This window comes from Tursiops truncatus, chromosome 2 (assembly GCF_011762595.2).
Source record: "Tursiops truncatus isolate mTurTru1 chromosome 2, mTurTru1.mat.Y, whole genome shotgun sequence".
Classification (NCBI taxonomy): domain Eukaryota; kingdom Metazoa; phylum Chordata; class Mammalia; order Artiodactyla; family Delphinidae; genus Tursiops; species Tursiops truncatus.
This window is the reverse complement of record NC_047035.1, coordinates 105,690,919-105,709,938: the sequence shown is the minus strand read 5'-3', so window position 1 is coordinate 105,709,938 and position 19,020 is coordinate 105,690,919. Positions and strand designations below refer to the sequence as shown.

At 37.1% G+C, this 19,020-nt stretch overlaps 1 protein-coding gene and 1 long non-coding RNA gene across 4 annotated transcripts in view; one reads left to right on the top strand and one right to left on the bottom strand.

Annotated features, from left to right (window-relative positions):
• USP3 (ubiquitin specific peptidase 3) overlaps nt 1-19,020 on the bottom strand; it is a 90,996-nt gene that overhangs the window by 32,355 nt on the left and 39,621 nt on the right. For both annotated transcript variants that reach the window (XM_033851768.2, XM_033851770.2), the window contains 6 exons: nt 14,647-14,730; nt 11,418-11,499; nt 9,819-9,901; nt 8,081-8,194; nt 5,452-5,565; nt 1,805-1,951 (listed from right to left, as the gene is read on the bottom strand). In XM_033851768.2, coding sequence (XP_033707659.1) covers nt 1,805-1,951; nt 5,452-5,565; nt 8,081-8,194; nt 9,819-9,901; nt 11,418-11,499; nt 14,647-14,730 — 624 coding nt within the window. The remainder of the gene's footprint in view (nt 1-1,804; nt 1,952-5,451; nt 5,566-8,080; nt 8,195-9,818; nt 9,902-11,417; nt 11,500-14,646; nt 14,731-19,020) is intronic.
• On the top strand, nt 5,559-18,973 carry LOC141278034 (uncharacterized). Of its 2 annotated transcripts, none has more exons than XR_012330178.1 (3): nt 5,559-7,064; nt 9,107-9,373; nt 17,870-18,973. It is a non-coding gene; the product is annotated as an uncharacterized lncRNA (long non-coding RNA). The 2 variants fall into 2 exon arrangements; XR_012330179.1 differs by lacking the exon at nt 17,870-18,973 and having other exon boundaries at nt 5,559-6,540; nt 6,701-7,064; nt 9,107-11,482.

Below are 19,020 nucleotides of genomic sequence, written 5' to 3'. Positions count from 1 at the left end.
AGTAAAGGGACTATGACTGACCCTTTTATACTGATGTTCACACACACTGCTGCCTTTAATTAAAATGGAAACTGCTTTATTAAAAAGCAGTACATTTAAACTCAATGTACTTCTTCCTTTGTAATTTCTTCCTCTGAGAAAAAGATACTAGTGAATTCTTGGCTATCTGATGTGTATGGCATTAAGCTTAGTCATTATACAATGACTTAAAACAAGATTCACAAATTATTTCAAAATCACTGTTCCATTTATCATAACTACACAACGAGAGAATTTAAATATTGGCTAGTTGGACAGGCTATTATGCTGCAAAGTTCCTTTATATTGGCACTCATGATTTTCTATGTGTTAAAAAGAACACATCCGCCATTTATTTCTACCATCCTCACCCCCACCTTCAGTAGGGTTCAGTGTGTTTATACGAATAAATACAAATACAGGAGACCTTTTTTTTTTGTAGTTTTAGCAAATATGATCCTTACATCCTGAAATGCATCCTCCAGTGAATTTAAGGGAATATAAAGGAGCCTGAGTTTTGAATACTTAATAATTTTATGTTCCTAACTCACTACTGGAACTTAAAATTACTATTATTTAAAATATCATGAAAGGGTATGGATTAATACTGAAAACTCATTAGTTAGTTACTAAAAGAACATCTTATATCACACAATGTGATTCCCTAAGGGTGCCCTGGGCATCAAATAAAATAATAAAGACATATATCCTCTCACTTCACACAGACTATCCTTCATAGAGCCCAGCTCAATATCCTTTGTGTATGAATATATCATCCTAAAATACAAACCAGAATTTTTCATTTAATACTATGTTTGATTGGGTGCTAGCAGCAAGAACATTTCTACCAGATCACAGGTCCTTCCCTTTCTGTACTGGATTCTAATTTGAACCACAGCTCCTAGGACCTAGGTTCAAACATTTAAAAAAGTATGGCAATTCATATTGATTGCCCATCTCTGATACAGTCAGATTGGCTGTGAGACCGCTCTGTCATTAAAAAGACCTTATCTTACACAAAATCCGATTTACGAACTGTCAGGCAATATACTACAGCAAACCCTATATATAACTTACTCTTTTCTTCTTTCTTTGGGGAGTTCGTCTCATAATCCCTTCCCTGCATAGGTCAATATGAAACTTTTCCCAAAATTTGAACAAAAGGAGACAACTAACCACGATCCAAGCTGAAATCAAAGTCAATTTTCTCTCCCTCAGCAAAATAAACATTCTGCTCTCAATGTATATTTTGGGGTATCAGTACCTGGGAAAGCAACCCAAAAGGTTTGTTTTGTTCATACTGAGAGGCAAAAAAAAAAATTCTGAAAAGTTACGAATGCCTCAATTTGATTAAAGAACAGACATATTTTTGGAAAATTGAAGTCCAAATGAGGCTTTAGAAAAATTCACGTTCAAAATATTTTAAGCCTGTTATTAGTGAACAAATGCAATTATTTTAGTATATGAAAACTGTCTCCCATACATTATTCAATACAGTTGGAGGAAAATTTTTAAGTGTTAAATTGTACAAATGTTTTCTATTTTTTCAAGTTTAAAAATAATCTATAGCAAATAACGATTAGAACTACACCTGGATGCAAGTACAAGATGCCTTCGATCTGGAAGCAGGAGGCATGTGCTAGTCCCCTTGGTCACAAAGTTCAAGTGCACAAAAGTTTCAGCAAAGGTCCAGAAAACTTCCCACCTTCCATTATAAATCTAATAAACAAGAACACCAGTAGCAATCTGAGGTCTTCCCAGAAAACAAAAGGAAACTAAATCTTACATGCAACATTTGTTACTTGCAGACAGAGTAGAATTCTCTTGCAGAATTGATGAGCGGGAAATACCGTTGAAACCGCCCTGGAGTTCCAAGTGCAGGTGGTCTAACAGGTAGCGCATGAACTCATGAGCGTCCTGCTGCTGATAGCCCCTTGAAGCAAACAGAAACAGTCACTGTGAGGCTCCGCCTGCCCAGCCAAACAGGCAGGAGGGCAAAGTGTTGGGCCACAGCCCTGCGCTCAGAGCACAGCGAGGCGCCCTGATTCTTCCTCCTCACTTCCTCCTTGTTTTACATGTAAAAGCACCTTCCAGACAGAATTCCACTACTGAAAAACAAGTCTGAAAACACAGAGTAGTAGAGCTAACTGGACTTCTAGTGATCTCAACTGACCTCACTTAAGAGGAAAACTGAGGGGCAAAAAAGGGGTTGTGTGACCTGCCTGAAGTCCTGCAACAGGAGAGTAACATGTCTCCTGGATGGACTGTGAATCTTCCCATTTCCCACACGGCCTCTCTAGAAGATGCTCAAATGTTAAAATCTCACATCTTAACCTGCTCCAGAAAACTAGGTCTAAACCACCATTATAAGAAATAAGGAATTTAAAACTAAATCTTTAGACTGAAAGATACTAATTTTTAAACACTGGCTGAAAGGAAGAAAAACTTTATCTAAAGAGTTAAAGATGTATAGCATTCTGTACTTGCATCCTAATCTCTGATTCAAGAGATTTTTTAAATAAATAAAAACTTTAAAACGCATTGACTTATAATTATGCTCTAGCCTAAAACTTTAATATATACAGCAACATATTCTGAGGTTACTTCTTATACTATATTCAGTCAGGAAATTCTATGGAATTCTTCTACTAATACAGATCAATGACAAGTGAACAGTAATGAAATCTGACAAAAAATTAAGCTGGTATAGTTGGAAGGTAACAGAGGTTTATGTAGATAAATCCAGCAATGATATCTAAAGTACATTCATAAAATTATCGATAGGAAAGACTACTGCCTACATTTTTACAGGTATGGAAGGCTGAGCCTGCACGTCCAGAGCCTGTGCTCCACAGCAGGAGAGGCCACAACAGTGAGAGGCCCGCGTACCGCAAAAAAGAAAAAAGAAAGGACAGGAAAAGCTGGGCATGCTAGGAAGCCATAAGAAGTGTGGCAAGTAGGTATATGTCTGCTGGGAAGTTCAAACTCAGGAACAGTTTCCCTGCTAAGTGACTGGCTTTTGGTTTGGGTGGGAAAAGAGAAAGAATAGCTCTGATGATTTCTATGTCCAAAGCTGTTGATTACATTTAGGGTACTTTTTTCCTGCATTTATTTATTTATTTAATAGAGGAAAGTTGTTCCTACTTCTACATGCATGATTGTATTTCAGGCTCCTCACTTTTTTCCCCCTTTGGCCATGCCGCGCAGCTTACGGGATCTCAGTTCCCCGACCAGGGATTGAACCCAGGCCACAGCAGTGAAAGCCCGGGATCCTAATCACTACGCCACCGGGGAACTCCCAAGGCTCCTCTTATTTTATTCCAAGGTATCACACTCCCTAGATACTGTCACATGTTAATCAAGGAAAATGGGCTTTCTAAACTTTAAAAAATTTTACTTTGGGATTATAAATACAAACATAATTCAAGACCCCATTGCATTTCCACTTTGGCATGTTGTAAGAACTTTTACCCTGTACACGTAATAGGAGTAACAATTACGAGAAGAAAACCCTACGAGAAGAAAACCCTACCTCACACCTGGGCACTGTGCAGTGACCCTGCACTAAAACTTTATTCATGATATAATCTCAAGATCTAGAGCTAACCAAGAGAAAATTATTCTCTGATTACATGAAAGTGAGGAACAATCTGAATTACTACAGAACGAAGAGAAAGCCCTGCTAAGAACACACAGACATCCTATTCTGATCAGTCTCTAAGGAAATCTAAGAGTTCATATGTAATAGGAATCACTCCGGAAACGCCATCCGAATTTCTCAACCTGGTTACCTATTCCAAAAGTTCTTTCCCTTCATTGGTAGGAATAATAGAATGAGTAAAATTAAGCAGCTAAAAACTAAATCATGCTCACAGCTGGGCTAAAGAAACCAGAAAGAACAGAGATACGGGCAGATTTAGATGAAAAGTAGAATTCTATTAGATGAAGAGGGAACTGAGTCACCATGGGAACCAAGTAGAAGAGTATAAAGGTGGTTGGTGGGCCTCACTGGGGCACGTGGACAAATTACTGTTAACACGTCTATCGCTGACTAACACCACGAAGACCTGGGTTCTAATTCTGGTCCCAACACATACTAGATGTATAAAACTGAACAAACTACTCTCCTCTGTCTCAGTTCCGTCTTCTTTCAGATGGGGCTAACACTTCTTACCCTGATGGGAATTTTGTTGTGTTTCTTAATGAAGGTCAGATATAAAATACCTAAAGTGCTCGACACATAATAGGCATTCAACAAATGGAAGCAATTTTTATATAATAACCAAACACAAAGATTAAATCCCCATCAAGAGTCTAAGTAGGTGATTGTTAGAAATTTTATATCAAGTCCAGACGTGATTAGCAGTAACTTAATCATTTCTACCTTTCCTATTTAGAGTCAGGAAATTCTAAAATTCTTACAAAATGATTCTCTCCTTCTCAGGAGAGATTTAAATAACATGAAATATAAAAGAAATTTCCTTCAAAACAAAGACCAGGGTTAACAATAGTCAATTACGTCTGATCCTCAAGGCTAGACTCTTTGGCAAGGCAACAAATTATAGTCCTTTGAAGCTGTTACCCTTTGGACATTTTTCCAAACTACCAATATATCTAAACCACTCTGAGACAGTAAAGCAAGATGTATTGCTGAGTTTTACCAGAGCGTGCTGGTTTTAAAAAAGAAAGAGAGGGCTGTACATAAGCTGCCAAAATCATGACTAGTAAGAACCATGACGTGCTTCGGAAAGATAAAATCAGCAGAAGGTGGTGAAGGCTGCTGTCAAGCACCCGTAGTGCTTCAGATCTGCTGTTACCTACGGGGAGGACTAGCTTAGGAGAAGAGGGAGATGTCTCTGACAGCAGGGCTGTTTCCCCGCTCAAGCGAGACCAGATAAAGAACACGGGAAACGCTGTGACTCTATAACCACATTAGGAGATGATGTGTTAATTGTGTTACCTTCTGGAAAGCGAATGAAGCCCAATGGACTTAACTACAGTCTTGTAAGGTCTTCAGAACCCAGACCAGAACAGAACAGTGAATACAATACCATGGTTTTCTACTGATTATATTTGGATTTTTTTTTTTTTAGCTGAAATAACAGGACGGTGTATGATGATAATTACTCTGTATAAGATTTTGAAAAAATCAAGGAAATTTTGTCCAGTGTGTTTTCCTAGAGCACGTAAGTTATTTATAAGGGCTCTGTTTTTACAACAACAAAATGCCCTGCCTTTTGTTAAAGATTTTTCTAAGGTCTATTATTTAAACACATTTGTCTAGTAGGATATATCCAACTTCTGCTCTTCTCCTTAAAAAACAAAACACTGGTTTCATTATTGAGAATACCACCACTCTGTTGGAAATTGTTCCAGGAACAGTGTAAAGACTAATATTAATGTTTTAAATATCCTTCATTAAATAATACTTACCTAAAATTCGGCATAATCTTCCAAACAACATAAAATAAGGACTCTGGGCTAAATGCAGTCTGGCTTCCTTGCCATAATGCACAGAGTGTCTTTCTAAACTCTTCCACCAAAGACCTAGAAAAGAGCAGGGGATGATGAGACCCTCAGCATTAGTGAGAGGCTGCTATTTCAATACATAATGCCAAACTGTCTAAAATCCACAAATAAAAAATGAAAACATAAAAAGAGTTTGGTCTCTTCTGAATTCAACCTGACAGCTAAGTACAGCATCTCAGAACCCATACAAATAGCAGTGATTACAGACAAAACTAGTTTTTTAACTATATGGTGAACTCTGAGTATGCCAAAGTACTGCCATACTTGTAAAATAAAGCAATGGATAAGTTACAAATCAAATTACCTAAGAATGAAATGTTTCCAAAAAACCCGTAAAACAAGTAACAGAATCTCGTTCTCCATCTCTTGCCTTTCTCCTTCCTGCCACTCTCTAGGAGCGCACTCCCCAGACCTCGATGCGTGACTGCTCCTCTCTGCCGCAGAGTCCATCTGGCCACAAAGCTTCAACACTCACCTCTATACCAATGACTCTCAAATCCAAATCTAAACTCCAGATTTTTCTCATGACCACTTTTATTCAGTTGTCTCCAGGTTCCAACAGGAATTTTCTACTGGCTGCCCTCTTGTCTCTTCTAACTCACTGTGTCCTAAACCTGCTCTCCGTACTCTCCCTACGGCCCCTCAGTCTCCAATCGCCCCTTCTCTCACAGGAATACAACTTCCATTTTTTTCTTGGCACATGAGCTGCCTGGAATAAATAAAAATTTGAGTGTGCCCAACTTCTGACAAATTCCCTTAAAGAGAAAGAGTGGTCCTTCTGATTCACCCCTTCCTTCTGCCTTCCAGCTAGAATGAGGACGAAACGGTGGTGCGCCAGCACCATTGTGGATGATGTGGGCTGGTGGGACAGAAAGCCAGAGGAGCCCAATGATTGTGTGAAACAAACCTAGATGGATAACCTCCAACTTTTATGTGAGAAGATAAACCACGGATGTTTAAGTCACTGTTAGTTTTGGTCTTCTATGCATGTAGGTAAGCTTATACACCTCCTCAACTTCAATGACTGTATGTGTCAATACAGCTACCATACTCATGGATACCTGGTTGATATCACAGAGAATCTCACTATCTTCTTTCTCAACCCGTTATCCAGTAGGTTCTTCAGATACAAATCATATTTTTTACTTCCTAGTACCTGAACCCTCATCCTATGTTTGAGGAACCCCACCTTAAGAGTCAAAGCCCGCCTCCTACTGTGGAAGCTGAAAAGGCCAGGTACTTGCTCTCTCAGCCCCCGCCCGCTCCCCCTTGAAGCCAGGACTCAGGTACACGGCCTGGGTATGCCTATTTGAAGCTGGAACAGTGCCAGACTGTTTCTGGTGGCAAAGAGCACAGTCAGGAGCGCAGGGGCAGAGCAGTAACAGCAGCATCGACCCAGCACCCAACTCCAGCAGTGCTGGCAATGGGAACTTTGGTGCAGCACGGACAGCGGTCCTGATGGGACACCCTTATGGATGCCTAGACTCCAGACCTGATTTCCCCTGCATCCAGTAATGGTAAGCTCACCAACAGACTTTCAGTAAATTCCTTTTCTGCCTAAAATGGCCAGCGGCAATTTCTATAATTCGTAACTAAACCCTAAATGACACTAATGCATCAAGTACTACTAATTCTTCCCTGAACTTTTGTGCACATGTATTTTTTCCTCTTCATTTCATGCCTATTCCCTCTAACCAATTACTATAAAGTGAAAAGCCTCCTTGAATGCAGGCACGTTCCAGCTCATCCTACATGCTGCTACCAAAGTAAACTCTTAAAACACCACTTCTAGTGATATCATTCCATCCCTGCTCCAACGCCTGGCTTCACTGCGTACTCCACACTACACACAATTCTAACACAGCCTATCCTATTCTCCCTCAGGCATCTAGGCAGAACACTGTCGGATTATAAGACGGCTTTTCAGAATGTGTGGGGATGGGGTGTGTGGGAGCAGGGATGGGCAGGCAGGGAAAACATTACGTTAAAATACATACAGATGATAAATCGTAGCCCTATTTCAGTAATGTTAAGATACCCCTTACGGTCATGATAATATGATAAATCTTTCTGAACCCCAAAGAGAACGTGGCTGCACTGAATTTGAATATATATTGGTTTGGTTCTCAATAATCACTTGTCAACCTTCCATATAAGCTAAAAATTGACAGTACTGCTCTGTAATTAATTTGATAACTACAAATTAATGTAATTATCCAAGACAGGTTTACCTAACCCTACCAGACAAATCAATTCACAGAGACTAATGATATTCACACCGGTCTATACCTAGAACTGTGTTTTCTTCATAGATGTCAATTTTAGAATGCCCAAATCCACAGACTCAACAAGCGGAGTGCTACATTTGTCCTGCCTACTAGGTAAATAGAAATAAAAGAATTCTAACAATTATTAAGATTGATAGCTAGATACTTAAACACAATTGAGAGTTGTTTTGGTGCTTTTTTTTTTTAATGCACGTGCCTATTAACTCTGTAGCTCAAAGCCAGAAAAGACATATTCTTAGACTCACACGTTGTTGTCCCCCTGGCTCCTGGTATGGTACGTTCGCCTTCCTGCTGTCTTCCCATTCCTTAACTCCACAGCAGGCAGCTCTTTGAAATAACAGCAAAACTGCTCAATGTTACTATTTTAAAAGGAAGGGGAAAAAATTATTAGTTTTTAAATGTACTAAGAAGTAAAGAAAGCACTATGAGACCTATACAGTATATGGATTTTGAAAATGTGATATTTCAATTTCTCATTCAAATGATACTCAATGCAATCTCTTAACATTGCATTTCTTCATTAAGCTTCCTCATTTACTCCAAGAAAACAATATAAGGGGGACTTCCCTGGTGGCACAGTGAGTAAGACTGCACTCCCAATGCAGGGGGCCTGGGTTCAATCCCTGGTCAGGGAACTAGATACCACATGCAAGCTGCAACTAAGAGTTTGCATGCCACAACTTAGGAGCCCTGGAGCCACAACTAAGGAGCCTGCCTGCCACAACTAAGGCCCAGAACAACCAAATAAATAAATATTTTTTTAAAAGGGAATATAAGTAGATGACTTTGCAAAAGTAAACAAAGACCTTAAAGCAAAATCTCTGTTCCAGAAATCCTTCCCCCTTCCCATCTATAGCCTGTCACCATTTCTTTCTTTTCAGGGCCTTTGTTCCCAAGTTTTCAGCCTTTGTTCCCAAGTTTTCAATAATTTCCTCAAATAAAAGCCTTGAAACCAACCATATTGTTTAAATACACTATACAGAGTAACAAGGAGAATTCGGTAGTGACTAGAATTTCTTCTTTGAGCAAGACTAGATAAGCTGAGAGCCAGTACCTTTAAGGAGAGATCACACATGGCTTCTGTTCCTCATTAGCAAGGTGGCCTTGGGAAAATAATTTACTGTGGTCTTTGATACCACATTAAAATCTAAAAGTATGCAACTTTCTAAATAATTTCTTCTGTATAACTTCTGTATAACTTAGGTCAGCCTTGTTGTCTATTTTATTTTTCCTGCTCATCTTACTCTTTTTTTTTTTTTTTGGCCATGCAGCATGTGGGATCTTAGTTCCCTGACCAGGAATCAAACCCGAGCCCCCTGCCGTGGAAGCACAGAGTCAACCGCTGTACCGCCAGGGAAGTCCCTGCTCACCTTACATTTTGAAGATCTTCTAAACATCTGATCTTATGACCATACTTAAGACTCAACTAATGATTGAACTAAGTTATCTGAACAAGGTTCCTTATAGCCCAGGGGTCTGCAAACTATGGCCCACAGGACAAATCTGACCCTGGGCCAGTGAGCTTTTACATTTTTAAAGTGAGTTTTGTATTTTTAAAGACTTGTTTAAAAGGGAGAGGGGTGTTGAAGGGAGGAGAAGATGTGTGAGAAGGCCTGGATGTGGCATGCAAAGGTTAAAAATATTTATTTAATCTGGCCTTTTACAGAAGTTTGCTGGCCTGTGCTCAAGCCTATTCAAGAAGGAACAGGAACTAAATAATAACAGCTAACAGTTATTTACTGCTAGGCACTGTTCTAAGCACTTTATGTAAATTATATAGTATCTTCCCGACTACCCCATGAGGTAGACTATTATCCCCAATTTCACTGATGAGAAAACTAAGGCACAGGGAACTGAGGTAACTTGCCCCAAGTTACTAGGCTAGAGTTAGTGGCAGAGACAGGATCTGAACCCAGAGCCTTTGCTCTTACCCATTCCACCAGAAACTAACATCAGATACTTAAGCTGTGACTGTAACAGTACCTGAGTGACTGAAGGATGGCGTTCATGAAACACGTGTTCCCCAAATTCCGAAGGCCTGTGGCACAAATGGCAGTGGTGCTTCCCTGTAAAATGGAACAAGAGGTGGCCTTCAGTAATACCAAGAGAAGGCCAACTGTTTCAACATCAAAGAAGAACAAAGGCCTATATTTGAAACTCTAGCAACAAGCCAGTTCGGAATTGATACTTTTCAGTCCAACAAATATTTCAAATTCTCTTTCTACTCTCTGTAAACGTGTCTGGATATTTTTAGAAGGCTGTTTCTGATCCTAGGATTGTTCTAAATGGAAGCTTATGAGGAAGTCACCATTAATAAGTACTGTGGAGTACACAATGCAAAAACCAGGAAGATCCTTAAATAAGTTTAAGACTTAACGCCGTCATAAGACTCTATTAAAGCTACTACAAATTGGAAAAAATATAAACATGCCAAGTATTTCTGTCCCCCAGCTTTTAACTCTAAGCCATGCAAATGACCAATACATGTTTTCCTAGCAATGGAATATCAATCTGAAAAAACTACCTGAACTTCCCTTAAAGACTAAGGCTTTGTTTTTTGATTAGCTGTACAAATGCACTGTGATGTCTGAGTACTACACATGGTTAGTGAATCTACCCATCTAACCCGAAGCATCACTTTAGCTCTTTCTTCCACGAAATTGTAATACTTAATTGTGTGTCTACACACAGCTAGCATGACTGCAGAGAGGTAGATGCAGGACAAAATTACTGGTATATTTTACAATATTTAGTCATCTTTAAACTTTGTTACTCCATTAATGGCCATACATTTGGTAAGAGATGGGTATCAGAATGAGGAAGCATATTCTTTTATGGTGAAATTGTATTAATGAAGGCCCTAAGGAAAAAACTTACCAAAACTTCAGACCCAAAGCATTTTTTTTTTTAAGATTTTTATTTTATTTATTTTTTGGCTGTGTTGGGTCTTTGTTGCTACGTGCGGGCCTTCTCTAGTTGAGGTGCACGGGCTTCTCATTGCAGTGACTTCTCTTGTTGCAGAGCATGGGCTCTAGGTGCACGGGCTTCACTAGTTGTGGCACACAGGCTCAGTAGTTGTGGCTCACGGGCTCTAGAGCACAGGCTTGTAGTTGTGGCGCACGGGCTTAGTTGCTCCGCCGCATGTGGGATCTTCCCGGACCAGGGCTCGAACCCATGCCCCCTGCATTGGCAGGGGGATTCTTAACCACTGTGCCACCAGGGAAGCCCCAGACCCATAGAATTTGCACTAGGGACCTTTAACAGAAGGAAGCAAGGATCTTTGGGATCCTACAGAGATGGAGTAATAAGGTACATGAGTAGGCGTTAAGAACAAATGCCTCCTAAGGCAGAGGAGCACGGTGGTCATCCTGACGGAAGGAAGGCACTGACAGACAGACTCGCTGGGGTATTTAGTCACGTCAAGAATCATTAGTACAAGTGGCAAACATTTTGTAAAATATTCCAAATCCAAGGCATACATTTATAAAAGTTTATAAAGGGCAACATTAATGTTAGAACTGTAATCAAACAGTGACTAGATCTCAACCAATTCTTATATTCGAATACCTTTTAATTACTTACATTTACTTTTAGTAACTTGCTGTTCAGTGATGAGTTTTCCAAAAGTTTTCTTTTCCTATGCCTGTCAGCTGTGAAAGCTGAGCTATTAAAGCACAAACAGACAGTCAAAAAGACGTTCATACATACACAACACTACACAGCAAGAGAGAGTAAACATGGCTGTTCTAAGTACCTAGGGTATGGAGCCCTGCCTGGCTGCTTAGCCAGGCCAGGAAGTGACCCGTTAGGCCACTGTGGCCCACAAGTATTTCAAGTAACTGAGGAGTTCCACTTCCCCTGGAAATCCCCACTGCTCCTCCAGCAGGGTGGGACTGGAAGCTGCCACCCGCCGGGCACTTCCCAGAAACGCTGGCCAAGTAGATGTGGTCTGATGGAGAGTCCCTCTCCTCCACCGCTCTATCTACCTAATCAATGGTGAAGCTTCAAACAAGAGAACACCCACTACTCGTAAAAAAGAAAAACACTGGTCTGACATGATTATTCTGAGATTTAACATTAAGTCTCAAATTCTACGCCACTTCTTTCTTAATTTTGATAAAGGTATCATGTTTTGTTAGTATGTTGTAATAGATGATGATATAATCTAAGTTTGCAGAATGATAAATAAATTACAGACGCATAGGCATATATCAATTCATTTGATTCAGCTCTGCTACAAAGCATATTCTAAAACAAATTCTAATTAGCACATAAATTCTGAATTTAAATTATCTAAATGTTTCTCATTGAAAGAGATATTAAGTTTGAAATTTGTTAGAAAATAATTCCTATCTTCAGAGGAAATAATTCCTATCTTCACTTTAAAATTATTATGTATCAGGGGAACTAATCTAAAGGAAGTGAAAGTTACTATTAAACAACATAGACTTTTTAAGTCTACCAACTCTTTCCCATCTTCCAAAAGTACCAGGTTAATCCAAAGAAAATACATAATTATTTTTCTTTCCAAAATTTCCACATGAACTGTCTTCAGAGCATCAGATCTAGTGACAGTCAGCTGTTTCAAATCTAAAAATATTCTTAGGAAAAACGTCTTCAGAAATGTATGTCCCTCTCAGTGTACTGGTGACTACAAGGTAAGAAGAGATAATCCCATATGTACTACGACGTTAAGTTATTCCTTCACAAATTCTGTAAGTAAAGAAGTTCACTCACAAGCACAGTGTATGTACTGTGACAATGCCTAATAGTTAACTTTTGGTTTTAACCTATACAAAAAAAAGTATTTAGCTTTTTAAAAATGTTATTAAATTTTACCATCAATGATTCTCAAAATGGCAGAATCCTTTAGATCCACGCTATTTAATATGGTAGCTGCTCACAACATGTGGCTAATAAATTTAAATTAATTAAACTTAAAAATGTAAAATTCAGTTCCTCGTCACACTAGCTAATTTTCAAGTGCTCAACAGTCACGTGTGTCTAGTGGCTACCATACTGCACAGTGTAGATTAATACAACGTTTCTGGTGCGCAGTGCTTCTCCAGAGGATACGCTAAACAGTCTAAAGTAAAACTCAAATGTAATCATAGTTCTTTCATTGTAGCTTCCATTACAGAGTAAAGGCTATGTTTGAAAAAATAAAAATAAATTTAGGTAATGTTTATCGACATAGAAAAAGGACCGCAAAGTAGCTTTTTCAGTGGGACCAAGGAGAAGTGTAGACAAGGCAGTCTGTGACATCTTTTACCTGACGAAGAAATAAATGGAAATAAAAGATTCAATATCTGCATAAACGCATGCAGGTTCTTGAACTTCCGGTTTTCCCTTTGACTTAGTTCTGATGAATTTATTTGTCACTGAGATGATAGTCTTTTCTTAGAGAAAACTATAAGTGGCAGGAAGAAATAATTTGGTAGCTACCTACTTCTATAACAAAGAATCAAGTTAGTAAGATCTTTACAATGACATCACTACACCAAAGAGTGATATTTACATAAATTACTGCAGGAATCTCCTACTTCACAGTTAATTGTGATTATTTCAGACCAAATTCAATATTCTAGATCTGTGTGTCTATACCTGTGTCTCTAACCCTAGATATGCTCCTGCTGCTTTGTTCAAATTAAAAGGGAGGAGGCGCTTTGAAAAAGTGAGGAGCCCCAAGATGACAAGCCAAAGTGCACTTAAACCCAGACTGTTCTAATTAGCTTAGATTTCAAAGAAATCGATTCTTCCCTTATCAGCTTATAGTCTATTTAGACAGAGACATGCACAGAGACTTTGGTTAACCAAAGCTAGACAGTGTTTCACTCAAAGAACTTAGGTTATTCCCTCTCAGCACTCCATTTTAAAATACTCTGTTGGCTTCACATGTAAGTTTGCTAAAGGACTCTCACTTGTGACATGTTCTCACAATACCATTTTTATACATCGACTGTCAAAATAAATAAGATGTTGTAAAGCAATTATACTCCAATAAAGATTTTTTAAAAAACAAAAAATAAATAAATTAGATGGCACCTAACAATTAGGGGTGATTTACACAAATTTCACCTGAGTCAGCGACCATTCCAGCGCCATGCTTCTATCCACTGCAGCTTCAAAAGACATTGCTACTGGGGTTCTGTTTACTGCTTGAATTTTGGGTCTAGTGAGCTTTATCTGACTAACCTATTTGGCTATAGCAAAAAATAATTCTATTCACTTAAGCAGTTTAATTTCTTTATGATGACAAAGCATTTCACAGCTTCCTATACTTTCAAGTGATAAATACTGCCCCTAACAAAAAAAGGAAAAGAAGAAACTAGGATCTTGTGCTATCACACAGATGCACACTGAACAATAATATAATTAAACCTATTTTCCCTTGATACATAAATTTCAGAGTTTCTAAGAAGACCTCATAATACATTTGGATAAGGATTTTCTAATATCAAAGGTAACTCTATAATGATCTTGTATCATTTTTTGCCCTTCCCTTGCACTACCAAAATTCCCCTTGCAAATAAACTGAGGAGCTTATAAGTTGGTGGATAATAACTAAAAAACAGGCTCTGGAGCCCTTGCATATGGTTTATGACAAATATTAAACAAAATAAATGCTGAGCTATGATCCCTGACTATGGGCATTTTCAGATACCCAACTCCGAAGTTTACTTTGTTCACATTTCAATCACACTAAAAACGTGATGAAGTTATGGAACTCATAAACAAAAATCCCACTCAGAAATGCTGAAAGACCCCTCAACCCCACTCCATCCCTTCTTTCCCAAGGCCTATTACTTACTTTTCCAAGTTCTGTAAGTGTTCTCTGACTTTCTGTACCAGTCCCAGCTTGGTGTCATTAATCACAAAATCATCACAGCGATAACTGCAAGGAAAATATTAATCAATGTGTGTAAAGAGCTTGAGGAAACCACAGTAATGAAATCACTAAAAGGCCTGGCTACTGCCAAGATGATCACATGCCTCTGCAGGCAGTTACTGTCAGTGGTGAGTTTAAAGAGGACTTGGAATCCACAGTGGAATGCTTTTCAAGAGTCCTTTATAAAAAGCCACGTAGGCAATGAACACCAGTTTCTTTACACATTTTTATTCAAAAGCTCTTCAATTCCTCTTTCAAAAATGAAATACGCTACTACACGTGTTATATTCTTTTCAGTGGTACATAATACATGGAACATGAAATACAAAGCACCAATTCTGTTCATGTAGCACGAGGCCTAAATCTTTAATGTGATCCTTCCCAACTCAAATTAATGGGGAGTTTGCAGGCAGGAGAGATTTAAGAGAAAAGCAGGAAAAAAGTAATTAACCTGTAGGGATATTTGAATAAAAAAACTAAAAGCCATATATTTCACACATAATTTAATTTAAATAAACTGAATTCAGATGGTTGAGAAGAATGAATCTTTTCATTCCAAGGTGTTAGAAAACAAAAACAGTGGCTACATCTTTCAGGAAACCGATAACCGCTTTGAAGAAAGACATTTAAGATGTTCCTTAAAACTGATATTGTGTGTGTGTGTTTTAGCGAGTCAATAAGCAAATAACATAAGGAATCACACATAATAAACTTTAACTTGTACATTAGCATTCAATTTTCTTCCTAGAATAAGGCCGATTTTAATAAAAACAACTTACAAGCTAGTAGCAAAATATTCTTTTGAACTGCAGCTTTGTACAAAACCACTTATTATAACTACCAAAGAATAATGACAATAACATTGCCATTCTGAGCAAACAAAAATTTTGAATGCATAGCAATTAGTAAAAATTAGGTCATCTCTAGCAGAATCCAAAAAACATTTCTTACATACCTGAAACCAGTCTATAAAAAAATTGTGAATAGGATGGGGGAAAGTAGTTTTTTAAAAAAAAGGATTACACACAAAACATGGCTTGTGTCCCTTATTCACAGAATTCAAAATGTGAGTGCTTTTGAAAACTTTAAGTAAAATATATATGTAATTATTTAACATGCCCCTTCACATTAACTGACTGCCTGTGTTGTCAAATCAAGAGTCTCTAATGTATTCTCCAAGCTCCCGTAGTCAATCCCTAACGTTTCTACAAATAGCAAAAGCTACCTTTTACATCCTAGACCGTTTCTCTATGATCAAAGTACCAGCAATGGCAGGAAAATAATTCCTTATCAGTTTTACGACAAAGACATAAAGGAATTAAATTAGTGAAAAGGTTTAATTCCTTGCTTCCTGTCAGCATAAATGTCAAGAGGGTAAGGTCTACTCTGCAAATCTGGGTTTAAGGCACTTGGTTCCTCCATGAACCTCAGGCATTCACTAAAGAATGAAATTGTATTGTTACTCTAATTCCTGCTTACATTTTCATTCTATGTTTGCATAAATATATGCATGTATTTTGGTTAAAAGAATACCCAGTGTTCAAAACAAAAATAACTCCAAATGCTAGTGTTCATCTGGGGAATGAAGTCTAAAAGCAAATTCAGATCATCTTTCATGTATTTACATGCTGCTAGAATATCTCATTGAAAAGTAAACCCCTTAGCTTCTACCAAAAAAAAAAAAAAAAAGGTTGCTTTGTTTAAAGAAACAAATTGTTTCAGATTATATGAAATAACTGATTTTTTTCTTATTAAACTAATTCTTTTTGGTGTGACATGAATTCAGCCTTTAACATTTGTTAAAGGAACGTTTTCATATATTGAAATACAGATTCATTTACGGCCTTGCTCCATTCTGAACTAAGCTGATTTAACTGGGTCTAGTTGCTTATCTCTTTGAATGTTCATTATTAAAGTGAATAAGTTTCTCTAGACTCCAGAGCTGCTCTAATGTGACTAATGCAACTGAGGAAATGCATTTTAATCTTTAAAAATTTTAATTGATATAAAATTTTATTTAACTAAAGCAGTATATATTTCCATTAAATACTTTATGGTTTTGGTAAAACTATATTTCACTTTTATTATGACATCATATAAGATGTACTGCAGTGCACAGTGTGGGTGCACATGTCATTTCTAGGATCACACATAAGCATATCACCAGTCTAGTTTATGTCAACAGAAGGTTTCAGTTATTTTTCTATGCAATAATGAAGCGCTGTAATGTGCTTGTTTGAATATTTTCTGCAGACAGTAGGAGTTACAGTGATACCTATGTAAATAGTAATTGGTAGTTAAACTGAAATACTTATTTTAATAATATAAATAAATTATTTTTCTGGGTTAAAAACAATGAAAAAAAATTTTAACTTCCAAATGAAGTTTGGAACTTTTAAAAAAAGATTACACACAAATGTGTAATTGACAACAAAGGCACACTAATGAGGCAGAATCGAATGGAAAAGGTGTATCACAAATTTTATAAATAATGGCAATTATGATTTAATACAGCAGAGCCAAATTAATAAGCTGTGTAAAAAAAGTTTTAAGATAATAAAGTAGACAATATTGAGTCATTTTCAGCAAATGCATAATAATATAAGTTGCTTCTCTACAGTCAAAAAATAATCAATGCAATTTGTCACAATCAATGAAATCAGAATGAAATGTATAACGAAGAAGTTTCTTAGTGATTTTAAGGATTTGAGCTTGTAATTCTGGCAAGCTTTAAAATAGCTTGAATTCTTGCTCAAGAAAGAAAACCATTTTTAGATGGAGAGATGAAACATTAAATTATTATTTCAGTTAAGGGCGTTATGTTTTAGAATTTGAGATAAAGATCAAAAAGGATATTTTACAAAAAGTGAAAGATCTTCAGTTGATCCACCAAGCAACTGTTAGTGAATAAAAGACCTTTCTAACATTATTCAAGATCAACTCATTCAACATTTGAAAATTGTAAGTACTTTTGCTTTTCACTTTAGATGAGTTTTACAAGACAAGAGACAATGGCCAGTTAATACTTTGGGTACGTTTTGTTTCAAATGACTTCCAAATTGAAATGTCTTCATCTATTTGCAACCTTAAAAACAATCAACCGCATGTTGTAAATATTTTTTAATCTTTTACCTGTCACTTTCAGCTAGACAGGAAAAAGTTTCTATCAAGACAGACAAGGACCTGCTACGTGGGATCAAAAACCCGGATTTAATGGAATTATTTCCCTTATTTGATCCACTGCATATTAACATATTGAAAATATCTGTGCTCTAAAGTAGACTGTATCATGGATGCAGTTATTAAAATTGTTCAGTATACATGTGCAAATGCTCTGACTCATCACCAGTTTATGGAACTGTTAAAAGAAATGGAAGATAATGAATATGACTACATGTTCTTTGCCAATGTTCACTGCTTGAGTCATGGAAGAATTGTACAAAGGTTTACTGTACTGTTAACTCTAATTCAAGATTTTCTTGAAACAAAAGGAACACCTGCCAATTCTGAACAAAGAGAAAACATCACAGCATGATTTACATTTTTTCACCTATATCACAGTGCACATGAATGAGCTAAATTTAAAGATCCAAGGAGAGAATAAAAGCTAGCTTGTGACCTAGCTAGACAGGTATGAGAATTTATGTTAAAATTTAAACTATTCATAATACAAATCAATAATGACTTTACACATTCCAGTGTGAACAAATATACAGAAGATTTTAAATACGATGGCATTATGCAAGTTGTCTGCAAAATCTATAAGAAAAATTGAAGAATGCTTTGTTGATATGGACAAATTTGGAGTTGAATTTCAGTTTATATAATGGTCCTTTGAATTTGATGTTGATAATACTGAGTGGTTACAAGAGTTAGTGGATTTACTTAAATTAGATACAGTTTTGAGACTGATATGCTTTTGCTTTGGGCTCAGTTATTCTAAAAAAGATGAGTCAGTCTTGTCAAAACAGATGCCAAGTATTAAAGAAAATGGAGTTTTTTGGTACTTTACTCATTTATTGGAAAATTTTTAATAGTGTTTGGAATCTACATTTTTAACTGCAATTTTTATGACTAAATACAGATCAAGCATTTCTGACGAAAAGTTAGCATCTGAATGGAGATGTGCTGTACATGTAAAATACATACTGGATTTTGAAGGTTTCATATTAAAAAAAGATGCACACTATGTCTAATAATTCTATATGGATTACCATGTTGACATAATATTTTGGATAACTGGGTTAAATAAAATATACAGTTAAAATTAATCAACCTGTTCGTCCTTGCTTTTTT